At 37.8% G+C, this 16,093-nt stretch overlaps 1 protein-coding gene across 1 annotated transcript in view; it reads left to right on the top strand.

Annotated features, from left to right (window-relative positions):
- Window positions 1-9,677: 9,677 nt before the first annotated feature.
- Window positions 9,678-16,093, top strand: part of FAM129A (family with sequence similarity 129 member A) — an 87,310-nt gene continuing 80,894 nt past the window's right edge. Inside the window, exon 1 of the mRNA XM_023754733.1 lies at window positions 9,678-9,750. Within this exon, the coding sequence (XP_023610501.1) occupies window positions 9,693-9,750 (58 nt within the window). The 5' untranslated portion in view covers window positions 9,678-9,692. The remainder of the gene's footprint in view (window positions 9,751-16,093) is intronic.

Genomic DNA, 16,093 nt, shown 5'->3' with positions numbered 1-16,093 from the left:
GATGAACTGAAAATTAATTCTTATAAAGCAATGTGCCTGTGAAAGTAACAAAGGGACATGGCATAGGGTGGAGGAGCATCTTGCAGTGTGGCTTCATACAAGACCCTCTGTTTCTTTATTGGAAAATGTTTTTATATTAACAGTGGAGGTGACTTTTGTTGACATGGTAGAGCATGGTAGAGAATTAGGTTTTAATCCCTGGAATCTGTAAATGTTACCTTATTTGGGAAAAGAGTCTTTGCAGATGTGATTAGGTTTAAGGATCTTGAGATAAGGTGATTAAATGCATTCTTTAAAGGGAAGTCACACACACACGTACACATAGATACACGCACAGGTACATATGACATGGCAATGTGAAAATTGAGGCAGAGATTGCAATGATGTAGCTATAAACCAAGGAATACCAGCAGCTGGAAGAGGCAAGAAACAGATTCTCCCATAGACCCTCTGGAGGGGTGTGGCCCTACCAGCAGAGGGTGGGCCAGCTAACCCCTTGATTTCATCCTAGTGATAGTGATTTTAGACTTCTGGCCTTCAGAACGGTGAGAGAATAAGCTTCTGTTATTTCAAGCAAAGATGAGGAGAACTAGTTTCTGTTATTTTTAGCTTGTGGTGATTTGTTACGGCGACCACAGGAAACTGATGCTCACTGGGAGGCAACAATCTGGGAAAAGGGTAAATATGGAGCCCCATAAACAGAGAGCTCCTGTGAGCGGCTCTCCATCCATTTCCTCTGGAAAGCTTTCTATTTGTCCTTTCTAGGGAATCAGGAATGGAGAGTTCCCACCTCTAGAACTGTACTCCTGGACTCCGTGAGCTCTCCAGTAGTAGTGCTTTCCTTTCTCAGGCCCCTCTGATTCCAGCACCCATCCAGTTCAGGCAGGGCATATGTGCATTCCTTTGGGGTCCATATGACTCTCGCTGCGTGGTGATGGAATCTGGGAACACAGCTCTGTTTGGATGAGGTCAGTTAGAAGTGGGCAAGCTCATGTTACTTAATTAGTTTAGCATAAGTGTAAACCTTTAAATAGACTCAACTTTCCCCTGTTTTGGTGACTATCACCAGAATAGGTTTGATTAGATAATAGCTCTGGCTCCTTCCAACTCTGGAATCCTGTCCCTCTCTCACTGGTCTGTATGTGCTTTCAGCCATGAGTCTGTAGCTTTCTCTCATTGCGCAGCTTCATCCTCCACTGTTAGATCCAAGTCGAGTTCTCTCTCAGCTACGTTAAGTTCCTAGAGAAGGAGGATTGCTTTTCTTTCTGGATCCCAGGTCCTGGTCAAAGCTTAAACACACACACACACACACACACACACACACACACACACCCCTCAATTCTTGATTCATTTTGTATTCCTAGATTCAGATGTTGAAATTGACCCAACTAAGCTTTCTGTGGTCCCAGGTATCTACATTTCAGCCCGTGTCTGTGAACAGAGCTTGATTTCTTGCAGACTTTTATTCTCTTTTTCACATTTTTTTCTGTTAATGCATTTTTAGCATATTGTTTACTTTAGATCTTCCAGTCTCAATCAGGTCAACATTGATTATTTCCCTTTCCTTGAACCAATGATTTTCTCATATACATTCTGACATCCTTCACAACTCTCACCCCCACTTCTCATACTGTTCAGTATGTGCCAACGTCGCAATGTCACGTAGGTCAGCTGGTTCTCAGACCGTCAGCTCTGTATTATGAACCAGCATTGGTGTTCACCAGAATACTTGGAACACAACTTTCTTTGTAAATACGTTATGAGTACCTGTTATAAGCCAGATATTTCATATAGTGAATGTTCAAAGTACACATTAGAAGTTTTAAATTTTCATTCTAATAGAAAAGGTAAGATAGCCACACAAATAATAAGATTAAGTGAATGCTGCTGGAATATTGGTGGAAATAAACCTAGGTTCTAGGTCCCTAACAGGACACTTGCTAAGAACGGTATTTATGAACATAGGCTTTTGGTGTGGTTTTTTTTTAATCCTCATCTGGGAATATTTTTTTCAATTGATTTTTAGAGAGAGTAGAAGAGAGGGGAAGATAGAGGAAGAGGGAGAGAGAGATAGACAAAGAAACAGAGAAACATCGATGTGAGAGAGACACACTGATTGGGTGCCTCCCACACACACCCTGACCTGGAACGGGGATTGAACCTGCAAGGCACATATATGCCCTTGACCAGTAACCCAATTTGTGACCCTTCAGTGTGTGGGCCGACCCTCTAACCACTGAGAAACATTGGCCAGGGTGAGCATAGTTTTTCTCATATGACCAGTGGATCTATGGAGAGTCTACTTAGTGAAGCTTTTGTGTGTATTAAATGATGTAAGTGTAAGTGAAAGTGCTCAGTATTATTCCTGGTTATAGTTGTTGGTCAGTAAAAGATTCTTAATTTGAAAGAATAAAAGAGTAGAGGCTTTGTGAAAGATGTAACATCTAAGATAGGTCAGACTGGTGGCTCCTCAGGACAGATACCTTCCAAATTACTTTTTAAAAATCCTTATTAATCTACACATAGACTGTGCTTAATATATATTAAATGGATGGGCTCAGAAGGATGGATAGGATTCTGGTGGGTTGAACTGGCTTGGAGAAAGGGCATTCTGAGCAGAGAGCACAGCATGGACATGGGGAGGTGCAGGTCATGCTGGCAGGACAAAAGTCTATTTGACGGGAGTGTAGGGAAGTGGGAAAAGTGAAGGGAAATGTATGCTGGGATTATGATGTGGGTATTGAAAGGATTTCCAATGTTAGACTTGGGGGGTTTGTACTTAATTCAGTCTAGTTACGCTCTAATTTCTCTGTCTCCAGCCAAATTTGGGGGGTGAGATTTTTTTCGTCATGCTTTCCTAGTTATTGAGAGTTTACCATTATAATTGTCACCTACTTTTTGTTGGTAGGGTCATAGGCAGTCCTTGGTAGGGATAAAGGAATAGTTTTTCTACATGCTAAAGAAAACAGATATAAAAAGATTGTTACTAAGAGGGGAAAGAAAGGCAAATACATTTTTCTTTGATTATGCCCAGACCTTGTCTTTCTTAACAGTAGTAGCTTTTAAACTTAAATCATAAAATTCAAGTGGGTTTTTCATATATTCTAAATTACTTCAAGGAGTAATGCAAAAACAGTTGACAGCTCGAACCAGCCTTGTCCATTAGCTCATATAGGTTTCAAATATTAGTTAGTATCCCCGAGATAGGCAAGACTAACTTGTAGAAAGAGCTGGAGAGTGTATTGAGCTAACTGAAGGAGGGGAGGACCATGGAGAGGGTACTGAAGACAAACTCGACTGTGGTATTTCACTGACTTGCATGTGATCTCAATGGTAAGCGCACCACTATTTTATGTGTCATTAAAAAAAAAGTGCTGCCAATTATGTTGAATGATTATCCCACCCTACACATGAGTTGGCCATACTGGCTTACCATTGTTTTTGGCATTTCTTGCATCTCTTCTGAGATATTTAGCACGTTGCCTGCTTTTAGTTGTATTGCTTGGCACAAAGTAGACAGCCCTTTGCATGTATCTTTGCAACATAAGGCATCTGAACATTTTCTATCTCTTGTTTAGAGCCCATTAAATAATTGATTGTTGCTTTGCGATCAAATAAGGAATTGTGGTCATTTTTTCCCAAAGATAAATATTTATTCCAACGTTATCCTGAAACTCCATTTCCATGCCTTTTTATTTATGCAATAATTTTTGTTTTTATATTGAATCAGTATAATCTTTTAAAGATGTATGAAAAAATGGCAATGAAATTCAATACTATCTATAAACAAAGCTCAATTAATGCAACAGCAGTCTGAACAGCTATGAGCCAAGTTTGTGCACATGCAACCACGTCATGATAGCAACTTTGTGGAAGACCTCATTGATTATAAGACACAGGCCCAATTTAGAGATGTTAAAAGGTGAAGAAACCATGCATTTTAGGAGCAGTGAAATGCACTTACTTCAAAACATGCCCCGAGACCAGCCTACCTCTTGCCGAAGTATCGCCTCTATCACTAAAGACTAAATTGGTTGGGCCACATCCCTTTGTGGTTTCTCAGTGTGCACTGACATGTGTCCTAAAACCATAATGTACATTTGGTGACCACATTTTACCAAAGGGGTCTGCCGGGAGGGAGGCTGAAACACTGAGCACCCAAACTCCTCAACTCTGTTTCCCAAGTTGATGGTTGTATGTTTTTGGGTGGAAGCATCATAAACGTACTTGCTCTTGCCCCCTTCCATCTATCACATGCGTGCACCGTTTAGGTTTAGTCAGTCTTAACACTTAGTTTAATGGATGATTTTGTGCATTTCTTATCTGATTTGCTTCTTGATGTCCTCATTTAGTAAAGCATATCTTTTCATGTACACACAGGAAGCAAAGTTTGAAATCATATGACTTATTCTCGAGTCAGTTTCATTTTTTTTTCACATTGAGCATGCTCATTTCAGGCATCCCTGTACTGTGGAGTGTGTCCCCACAAATTGAGATGTGGGAAACCTGCCAAAAGAAATCAAACTGTCAGTCTGTCTCCCAGGCTAATGATGGATAGATCCCGCTGTTTTGGCAGCCTTCACTCTGAATTGAGCAGACTTCAAACTTTTCTCTCAGTAGTCTATCTAGATTTAATCTCTGAAGACTTTTATTTCATTGCTGATTATTTAAAAGATGGATAGATTTGCGTTTTACCTTATCCTGTTTTTCTCCAATCACTTCCTGGTAAAAGAAACCCTGAGTAGGAAGTTGTGAAAGAGGACAAAGCATCAGCTGGCAAACTGGATATTCCTGAAAAGTCCGCGAGAGACATGGAAAGGGGACAGTGGTGGCTTTGGTTTTTGGCAGCCAAGGTCCCTGGAGCCGGAAGGGGACCACTTGAGCTTGGAGCTGGATGTACTGATCCTTTGTGCGTTCTCTTGGGGTGAAAGGGTTCCTGATTCCTGTTTTTGTTCTTCCTCCTATTACTATCTCTGGAGGGTTGCTTTTGCTCTAATCTGCTGGGTGCAGTCTTACGTCCGGTGAGATGGTGAAATGTGACCATGTTTAAAGTACCAACCACATCATTCAGTAAAAGTTTGACAAATCTTCCTATGAGCTTTTCATGATAATCTAATCTATCAGGTACACTCGATAACATTTTTGATGAAGCTGACACAATTACCCAGCATTTGTTTTATTGTTATAGTAAGAAAAAATATTTTTAAGTGTACATTTATTTGGTGGAAAAATAAAGACATACTTTCAGGGGGGAATTCTTATACAAGTGAGTTTTATTTCTTAAAAACTAAATCAGTGCCATATATTTCTTCCTTTTTGGAGGGAAAAAAAGTTTCTAGGAAGTGGCTGTTTACAAAAAATAAGTGGCATAGACCTTCCTTTCAAACGTTTGGAAACCAGACTTACTAAATCTCACTCACTATGTCAAAGGACAACACTATTTGGAAGCATTTTAAATATTATGACTTTAGGGTACTTGAATTATTTTCTTTATATTGGGTTTTGGGGAGTGATAAAGCTATTTTATATCATGATAATGTGGTGGTTGTAAAATTATAAATATTTGCCAAAACTCATTGAATTAGACTCTTAAAATTGGCGAATTTTATTATATGTAAATCATACCTCAATAACATTGACACAAAATATTGGGGGGTTTAGAAACAGACAGGCTAGGCTCCCAAGGAAGTGATATCTATGAACAAACTATGACATCAAGGTTATAAATGGGAACAGAAATTATTATTTTAATCAGAAGCCAAATATAATGTAACTATTAAGAAAAATGATCTAGGGCCATTGTATTTTACCTGCTTATTATACTTCCCAGTGCACTTGAATTCTTTCTCCAGTGACTTTATAACCATTTCTCTGTGTGGAGGTGGCATTGGATAAGGGTGATGGGGTGGGTGTGGGTCTGCTTCGTAAAAGTGGAAGGAAAGAACAAGGGAATCAGTGAGGGCCCCGGTGGGGAGAATTATTTCTTTTAATTCTACCCCTAACAATTCACTTATTATAATTTTGTGCATATAATAATCATTTAATATTATTGTGAAAGAGTCACATGTCAAAATGGTAATATAGATGCAAAAATGACAAAAGAGACAGTAAAGCCAAAGTTGCTGTTATTATATAATTACTGGTTCTTTAAAATTGGGACCACATGCTTAACATAACTAGAGCACAAAAATCATAGTTTAGCTAAATCAATTGCTTATTTTAACTGTATAAATATTCTTAAAAATGAAGGCAGAATTGATGCTGTTTAAGAGATTACTTTTGATTATTTCTGCTCTTAAAGTGATTGGATTGATTTTTTGCCATGCTTTTTCAGTTAATGGGACACTTATTTACCTTGATTTTTAAATAGTAATTTAATATTGTGTGATGTTTTTATTTGGACTCACTCAGTAGGTTTTTTAAGACTTTAAGCACGTTATTACTTTTTCTGTATTGTTTCTCTGGATAAAGTTTTTTAAACCTATTTTAAAGTAAAATAGGTCTAAAAAACATAGCCCTTATAAAAATAGAAGAAAAAAATTCATTCATGGGCCTATTACTCAGTGATAACCACTGATAGTGTTTTGGTTTCACTGATAGTGTTTTGGTTTTGTTCCTTATAGGTTTTTTTTTTCTGCCCAGATGGTTTTTAAAAATATATAGGGAAGGGGGGAAGGAGAGAGAGAGAGAGAGAGAGAGAGAGAGAGAGAGAGAGAGAGACATCAATTGGTTGCCTCCTGCATGCATCTCCAATGGGAACTGAGCCAGCAGCCTGGGCATGTGCCCTCACTGGGAATCGAACCAGCGAACTGTTGGTGCATAGGACAATCCCCAATCAACTGAGCCACACCAGCCAGGGCTGGTTTTGTTTCTTTTACTTCTTTGTGATCGGTCTCTAGGTTCACTTTTTGGTTATTGTTATCCAGGCCCATGGATGAATTTTTTCCCTTCTATTTTTATGTTAGTGCCTTTTCACAAATATATTTTTAATGGTAGCATTCATTTAAAAATATGCCATACTTTATTTCCCTGATCTTACCACTATCTTATACTTCATTATACATAATTAAACCTGAAAATATATATTTTTTCATGGAAGAAAATTTTTTGTTTGCTTCAACTTTTATACTAAAACTTTAAAGTGTCAGATAAACTACCAAATTTTATAACGATCAAGATATGTAAGATCAACCCTAGCTGGTTTGCTCAGTGTATAGAGCATCTGCCCTTGGACTGAACGGTCTGGGTTCATTCCAATCAAGAGCATGTACTTCAGTTGCAGGCTCCATCTCTGCCCTGGTCAGGCATGTATGGGAGGCAACCAATTAATGTGTCTCTCTCATATTGATGTTTCTCTCTGTCTCTTCCCCTCTCTCCTGCTCTCTTTAAAAATCAATGGAAAAATATCCTCAGGTGAGGAGTAGGGAAAAAAAAAAGAAAGTAAGGAAGGAAGGAAGGAAGAAAAGAAATCTAAGGTCAAACTACCAAATTTTAAATAACCCCAGATGTGTATATAATTTAAAAACAGGTATTCTTATTTCACATTTTAAATGTTTTCTTTAGGTTTTTAATGATTCAATGTTTTACATTCACTTTGATGGCAAATTTTATATATGATACATCTTCTGTCTCTTGGTCTATCTTGATTATCTTCCTATATCTTCAAATAGCCATAAAGGACTATTTGGTTGGATTATGCATCTTTTTGATAATTTAGTCGTGGGTTCTGAGCTTCTTAAGATGAGGCCCTTGACTTTCCATTTTTACACATCTTGTTGGTTTCCTACTCCTCAATCTACTCCCCTTTCCTGATGCAAAACCACTTCCTCTTTAAAGTGTGCCTCACTTCCTGTCATTCATTTCCCTGGCTTTGGTTGGCAGGTCTTATTTATTTAAAACCATAACAACTAAGATACACACACACACACACACACATTTTTTCTTTTTCTTTCTAGCCTGGGATAAATGAATGAGACAAACATTTTTCCTTTCTTTCCCTCCTAAAGGAAGCTCCCTCAGTCTGGAGATATTTTTGAGAATGTGTGGTTAAAAATTTTTTTGGTTATTTAGTATTTGTTTTATTAATTTGTTTATTTGGAGATTATGAAAGAGCCTGTGACTGACTCATAGAAGGCATTGTGCATTCAGATGTATTTTACACTCATTACCTAGGATGTTTACAGACACTCCAGGGAGTTACTATGCAGCTGCATTTTATTCCTCACCTGTTGCCATTACCCAAATATAGACAAGTCTAAAGCACCACAGAGATCCTTCCTGGAAAACAGCAAAACAGATGACAAGGTAGTTCACTTCTTTTCTTCTTAAGAGTCTCTGGAATCTTAAAAAAAAAGAATTATTTCCAGCGTAAATTGGGGTCTGTTTTGTTTTTCTAAAAGTAGCAAATTTCTAATATTCAGACTGTTTCACCTCGATCCTTTCCCCCTTCTTGCTAAATTGGATTAAATCAACCAAGTATTTTTGTGACACATAAACATGGTCTTAATCTAAATGTTCACCTCACAGCTTTCTTTGTTAAATGTGTAGTTGTGATGGTTTGCTCCCAGGGAAACAGTAAACTTCAGATCAGGTTTGGAGAAAAGGGGTAAAAAGTTCCTTCTGGGAGCCCCAGGCTGCTGGGAGCTGGTCACCCTGCTTCATCGACGACAGGTCAGGGGAGCCCAGTTTGTACCAGATATCTAAAGGCTTAAGATTATTGATCCCCCCCCCAATTTGTTTCATACCAAATCACTGCATAGTTAACACATTGTTTTAGGACAAATCTTTTTGTCAAATTGATATTTATTTGAAGTCTTTCTGGTTGTCTAACGAAGGGAAAATAAACTCACAGTATGTAAGAAACAGAACAGTTTTGAAATAGAGTTTTCTAAAGAATTATAGAGGTATTTACAAGTTTAAATGGAGGTGAGGGAGAATATGACTATGAATGAGAAAGGAGAGACTGTTGTAAGCAAAAGTGATGTTTCATACATACCTAGTTCATTCATTTAATAAAATATTTATTTTGGTTCTATTATTACAAATAGAAGATCTTTATATTTTGTTATATTAAATGGAACAAACAACTTTTAATCTTAGTGATGAAATACTTTTACTTCTTTTTAAAAAATTTTTATTTTAAACCTTTGACCAAGTTATATATAATTTATCTGTTGTTTTCTTTTACATAATCAGTTATTCAGAGGGGATAAAGAAGAATCAATGAATTATTTTACATTTCTGCACATAGCTAAGTTATCTTCCGTCTGCTGTAGTAGTACAATAAAAGTCAAATTTTGCAGTTGGCCAAACATGATAACATACATGTTACAATGAAATAAAGTGAAGTTTATTTAAAATGTGAACTCGGTGACAGCCCAAGCTTTTTTTTAGCTTTACTGCGATATAATTTATTACCTTGTTGCAGCTTTCTGCTTCCCAGCATGAACATCTTTTTATCCCCCAATTTTGTTATCTCTACGACAAACAGAGCCAATGGTGTCTGTACTATTTCAGATCAGTTTTCTTGCTGAGGAAAGCCCACAGAAGCCGTAATAGACACATTTTTTTTTAGCGCGTGATGTTTCTGCTTCTGCAAGTAACAACCTTTCTTTTGTTTGTGTCTTTTATGGAGAGCTTCAAGTACTCTGAGAGAATCTCATTCTATTCTCTGAAGGAAAGTAGATAAGCAGATGGCTTCCACATTCACAAAATGGGGATGTTCATGGATTTCTGCAACTACACTGAAATGTTAGACTTCCCTGTGGTGATTATATAATATGTTCCTTGAAACAGCGGCAAATTCGGGAATGGGTTAGAATGCAGGCCTTTTGTCAAAAAAGCCATTTCCAATCCTATTGAGATCTTTCTTTTCTCTCAATCATACAGTTAACAACTTTGCCATTGAGAAAGCCTTCACTATGCAAAAGTTTTTTCTTTCGACCTCCCCCTCTCTTCCTCTCTTTTACTTCTGTTTTTCCAATTACCTTGATGGTATAGTTACATGTTTAGTAGTTTCCTATTACCTCCCAGATTTCCAAGTTCCTTTGCCAGATTTCCAATATATTATACTCCGTCCAGTAGAGTTGAGATCATCCAGCCTTCAAGCTACCCATCGTCAGTCATACCTTATGTTCTATTTCTTCTCATTACAACAGAACAAATGAAAACTGGTAAAGTGCCCGCAGCTTCCTGACACCCAGAAGTTTTGTTTTTATTTATTTATTTTTTAACACGTCTTTTATTTATTTATTTATTTAGTTATTTAATATATTTTTATTGATTTCAGAGAGGAAGGGAGAGGGAGAGAGAGACAGAAACATCAGTGATGAGAGAGAATCATCGATTGGCTGCCTCGTCCGATGAAGCCCACAACCGGGCATGTGCCCTGACCAGGAATCAAACTGTGACTTCCTCACTCACAGGTCAACTCTCAACCACTGAGCCACGCTGGCTGGGCAACACGCAGAAGTTTTAAAACTAGATTGTCTTACCATACATCAGAGACCTTTGACTTGGGTACTGTATGGGAGGAAAATAAAGCTCTCCTCTGCCGTCTGAAATTCAGTGGCTGGAGCCTGTGATTTAAACGGATAAAAGGTAAAATAGCAGGAGAAAATACACATTTACTTATGCATACAACCCACATATGTGTGGGGGTGATGAGCATCTCAAAGGAGTGGTTCGATTGTTAAAGATATTTCAGATATCATGTGGGTGGCTGGGCTGGTCCATAGCAGTACCTTTTAACTTTCATTTGATGAAAAAACAGATTCTTAATCAGCAGATAAGAAAATCTACTTAGTGCCTTTCCCAGGGAGCCTTATATTTGCCAGCAAAGACTGCGGCTTGACTTGAGACAGTGATGCCACTTAACTGGGACACATGAATGAGATTAAGGGGTACTCAGAAGGTCGGCTCCGATCCCTTGTGCCCTGGGCTTTGCTGGGTCTCTGCCTTCTTGCTGGCAACTTCTGCCAGTTGGGATGAACCTGAGCCAAATGCTTTTACTGTCCTTCCTAAATCACTTAATGGCTTGTTTTGAATAAAGAGTCCTTGTCTATGCAGAGTGGACTCTGAAACACATTGGCATGCTGATTCTACTGATAAATTGCAAACTCATTACACTGAAGCAGTAGACACTAGCATTGCTTTTTAACTTATTGATCCAATAGCTAAATATTCATTAAAGAAGTTGATAATTGTGTTGGGACTCGATAATGTATTTCGATTGATTGTAAATGTGTATCATAAAAGAAGTGCTTGGATTCCTCCATAAACATCCATGAAGTATTAGTAGAGAGAAATACTGTTAAAAACATTGACACTTTTTTTTTCATAAATGTTCCATTACTCACTAGTTTTGTTGGTAAGAAAACACATGGGGAGAGGCTATGAATTCACAGAATAAGAAATTTGACCAGTGGCCAATTAATTTCTTGATCTGAAAATAGGAGAAGGATGGAAATAAGCATTACAATCTAGCTCTGGAAGTCTGTAATCTTTGGTCTTTTCATCAATCTATGGAAGTTGGAATATGATTGACCCTGGCGTGTCTGTGCTTACCATCCAGATGAACTGAAGCTGCTTTCTCAGGGGTATTGTGGGAAGTATTCCCAGTTATTTACAATTCTACTTCCTTGGTGCATATAATGACTAGTTTAGAGTAATTGACTCTCATTTGGGAGGCTTGGACTCCAAGCAGAGCTAATCGTATGAGGTTCCAGCACACTTATTAAGTGCCTCGTGAACTCATTTTTAAAGAAGAGCAATTTCCATAGGATAAGAAGGAGGTGATTTTAAAGAACTTGGGACTATCTAAGTAGTTAATGCATCACACAGCTTTTGGATACTTTTTTCACTAATGTACTTTACTTAGGAATTTTTAAATTTAGTGATTAACTGATCCACTGACTGGCAAGGCTTAGATTGTCAAAAATGCAAAATTTGACTCTGTGATGAGCTGTATTTTGGACTGTACTAGGTCAGGCATTCTTATTGGAGATGTTTGAGTTGTTATCAAGAAAATTGTATTCGGAGGACACAGTGCCTGACCAAATCAAGTGGACAGGAGTCAGAATCATTTGGGCAGTTCTTACATTCTTGTGAGGATAAGTTAGAGCCTGTTAAGATAATTCTCACTAATGAGTACCTTATCTGCCTTGTAAATAGTTTCAAAAAGCCAGCTGGTCTGCAGAAATGTTGAATAGCTTATGAACTTTTTCTTGGACTTCCCCACCCCCATCACCAAGCCTCCACCACCAAGTCGAGCAATGCCACATTTCATTTTCCTAGCCAAGTTTACCTTTTCTTATTGTTATCTGTACCTCCAGACTAACACAACACAAGCATATCTGGGCCCCAAACACAGTTATCTAGAAATGCTTCTTTTTTTTTTTACATCAATGGTGTGTGTGTGTGTGTGTGTGTGTGTGTATAATTTAAAAATATTTTTATTGATTTAGTGGGAGAAAGAGAGAGAGAAACATTGATCAGTTGCCTGCCATATGTACCCAATTGGGGAATCAAACCTTCAACCTGGGCTTGTGCCCTGACCAGGAATTGAACCAGGGACCTTTGAATGCATGGGATGGCACTCAACCAACTGCATCACACAGGCCAGGGCAATGGTATATATTTGTGAGAGAGAAGTAGAAACTATAATAGAAAGTATTTCAGACAAACATAACTTCTGTGTGGAAAGAAGAAAAGTAGAAAGTGGAATGAAGAGAAAGAAAGGATATAGTTGGGAAATAAGTCTGGGGGAGACACCAGAACCTATTGGTTTGGAAGGAGAACCGCTTAGTAAAATTCCTAGGCTTGTGTCCTGGGTTATTTTAAGTCTGGCCTGATTCCTTTTAATGTGCCTGTTGTATTCATTTGCATGGTTGCAATCTCAAAGCAAAGAATATTTCCAGGATTTTGGAATGTGAGCCTCTGATAAAACATGTGCAGAAAGAATTGAATAACTATAATTAGACTCAAGAAGAGCAAAGGGAATCTCAATACTTCAGTTTCTGAATTTTAGTTATCTGTTTTCTTCAAAACCCACAAAAGGTTGTCTAACAGGCAAAAATACGATTATTTCCTCCTGAATTCAGAGTTCTTGTGATGCTTGCAGAGAATGGAGCTGTGTCAGATGGATTTAATTTTCTTTTTCACACTCTTCTCATTTCTGTAAAGAAAAAGATAGCCAATCTTTAGCTTCCTTGGGGGACTTGAGACAGCTTACAGAAGTGACAAAATAAACACGATTTATTCTCATCAGCTGTGTCATAAGAAAATTGGACACATGCTGTGAGGTAATGGCAAAATAATATTGAAAATTTCCAAGCACTTTTCCCAAATGAAATGGAAGAAAATGTAAAGTTAGCTTCCACCTAATTATGGCGAAAGAAAGATGTGTGTGTAAAAGTACGGGCATATCTATTTTTCCAACAATACTACAGGTTTCTTCCCCTAAAAAAAAAGAGACCAGACTGAAGGTCTTTTGGTTCTAGAAAGCTGTTCTCTGGAACAACTGACCACTGTGGCATTTTTATTTTTCATAGAATAAGATAAAGGGAACTGTAACTTATAAAGTAGTAGAGTGTTTTCCTTTTTAAATGTCCCCCACAACTACCCTCAACCCCTTTTCTCTACTTACAGTACCCTGTGAAGCTATTGCTCTTCTAAATATGTAGTGAGGAATGGGAACCTTCATTTATTCCAGGGGCTGTGATCATCTGCAGAAAAGTGTTTTAACTTCTGCCTCACCCACTGGAGCTGTTATAGCATCTGTAAGAGCATGTAGATTCACTGAATGGCCTTAACGCAGCGGTTCTCAACCTGTGGGTCGCGACCCCTTTGGGGGTCGAACGACCCTTTCACAGGGGTCGCCTAAGACCATCGAAAAACACATATATAATTACATATTGTTTTTGTGATTCATCGCTATGCTTTAATTATGTTCAATTTGTAACAATGAAAATACATCCTGCATATCAGATATTTACATGACGATTCATAACAGTAGCAAAATTACAGTTATGAAGTAGCAACGAAAATAATTTTATGGTTGGGGGTCACCACAACATGAGGAACTGTATTAAAGGGTCGCGGCATTAAGAAGGTTGAGAACCACTGCCTTAACGGGTTAAGCTTTGTGGCCAAATTGACGGTGCTGGCCTGCTTTTAGAACAGGGTTTGGGGAAAATTGAGGGTGTCTAATAGTCCAAGGTCAAGTACATGGCAAGCCTAACTCAGAGTTTTGGATCTCTATGAGTGTGAGTTTTGGAAACCAGGAAACAGTTCTATTGTTTGTTCCTGAACGCGTCTGCTTTCTATCCAGATGCTTTCTGCATGTGGAGAGGGTCCTGGAATGACTTCGTACATTTAATATAAGCTTTGGGATCATAACTGTGCGTGTGTGTCTCTTCTGTGGATTAATAGCTGAAGTAAATCACAGAGAATGTAAGTTGGTTTACACGTCTCTTATTTTTAGCTCAAAGTGGAGTTTCTGTCTGGTAGAATGCAGGGACTTGCGGGCATCAAGGCTGCTCAGGAAAAAATTTTTGACTTTGCCTAGAGGAGTCTGTTCAAAAACCAGTCACTCAAGCACCAACCATAAATGTGCTTAAAAAATAGTTCAGGTATGTTCAATTATGAAGAATTCAATTTATCCCCTTTCTCTAAGGCATTGACTAGAAGAAAGAGAGTCCTTGGGCATTGTTCTGTGTAATTAGATTTTTGCACTTTTGTGTTGTGCATTGGGATTCCTGGTTTTCCCACCCTAAGGTGCAAAGTGATGGTGCTTCGATACCGGAGGCTCAAGCTGATGTTGTAATTCATCAGGACTTTTAAACTTTTATGATCTGAGAAACTCGAGGGAAAATAAACAATAATGGATAGTATGCTCTATTTTATAAATATTAAAAATAACTTAGAGGCACTTCTCTTGTTCCCCCAAATTAATCTTCCCCTGAAACCTCAACAAATTCTAAGAAAACTTCCAAAGGCCTAGTTGACCCTCTCTACTAGGTGGATTCGCCTTCATTCCCAGGAAGCAGCCACTTTGTTAAAATAAACCTTTTTAAAAAAATATTTTTTTTCTTCCATAATAACAATAAAAATGTAACATCTGAAATATGTTAATTTATTTAAGGAATGTCATAGGCAAAAACTAAGGATGAAATGTTATGGAAATAAAACTGGATACAAAATATAATATTCTCAACTATTTAAAAATGTAAAAAAGATTAGAAGGAAATATAGCGAAAATAGTGTTTGGATTTTTCTATATCTTTCTGTACTTCTGAACTGCTTTTCTGAAAGTGAGGCAGGAAAGAATCTGTATTTCAGAGATTTTATAATATAGCATATAGTTGCATTGACATTGGGAATAATAGAGAAACTGGGAATAATCCGCTATAAACAGTATCTTCCAAGGAAGAAAACTAATGCTAAAGACTAGATTTGAGTTGAACTACGACAGAACTGGAAGTTTAGCAAAGAATCTTCTAGAATGAGACAATATACAAATCTTTTAGGTCCTTCAGATGTAATGTAAGCTTTACCTAGACCCTTATATAATTCCCAGGTTTACAGACTAGTAAAGAAAAACAAACAAAGAAGGCGTTTGTTGTAAATACTTTCCCACATATAATTTCATGGACAAAATCCATTTAAAAACTTGAGAGGAATTAATCAGTAAGAGTCTGATTTTTTTCTCAAAAACAAATGAGTTGGGCTTCAAGAGTGTGTATTTGAAATAAGTATTCAGGCTGAGAAATCTGCCTTTCTCCTTTCTTGGGGTATTGACGTGGGTTCCATGATTATGATGCTTTGTACTTTGCGTTACTCTTAAATATTTACGCAGCCATTCTTTTGTTCATCCAACAAATATTTGCTGAGTACATAAGTACAGTATACCTTGGGAGGAGAGATAAGCTCTATTTAAACAGCTGTAGCAATGGTGGTACACGGTTTTGGGAGAATACAAAAGAAGGTGAGACTGTTTGCAGCTGGGGAGAGCCAAAAAGGCTTCTTGGGTTGGGACTTCCATCTGGGTGTGAAGGGTCTGAATTTGGCTGGCAGGGCATTTAGGGGGAGATGG

Source organism: Myotis lucifugus, unplaced genomic scaffold (assembly GCF_000147115.1).
Source record: "Myotis lucifugus unplaced genomic scaffold, Myoluc2.0 scaffold_65, whole genome shotgun sequence".
In the NCBI taxonomy this organism is placed as follows: Eukaryota; Metazoa; Chordata; class Mammalia; order Chiroptera; family Vespertilionidae; genus Myotis; species Myotis lucifugus.
This window is presented reverse-complemented; position numbering and strand designations above follow the sequence as displayed.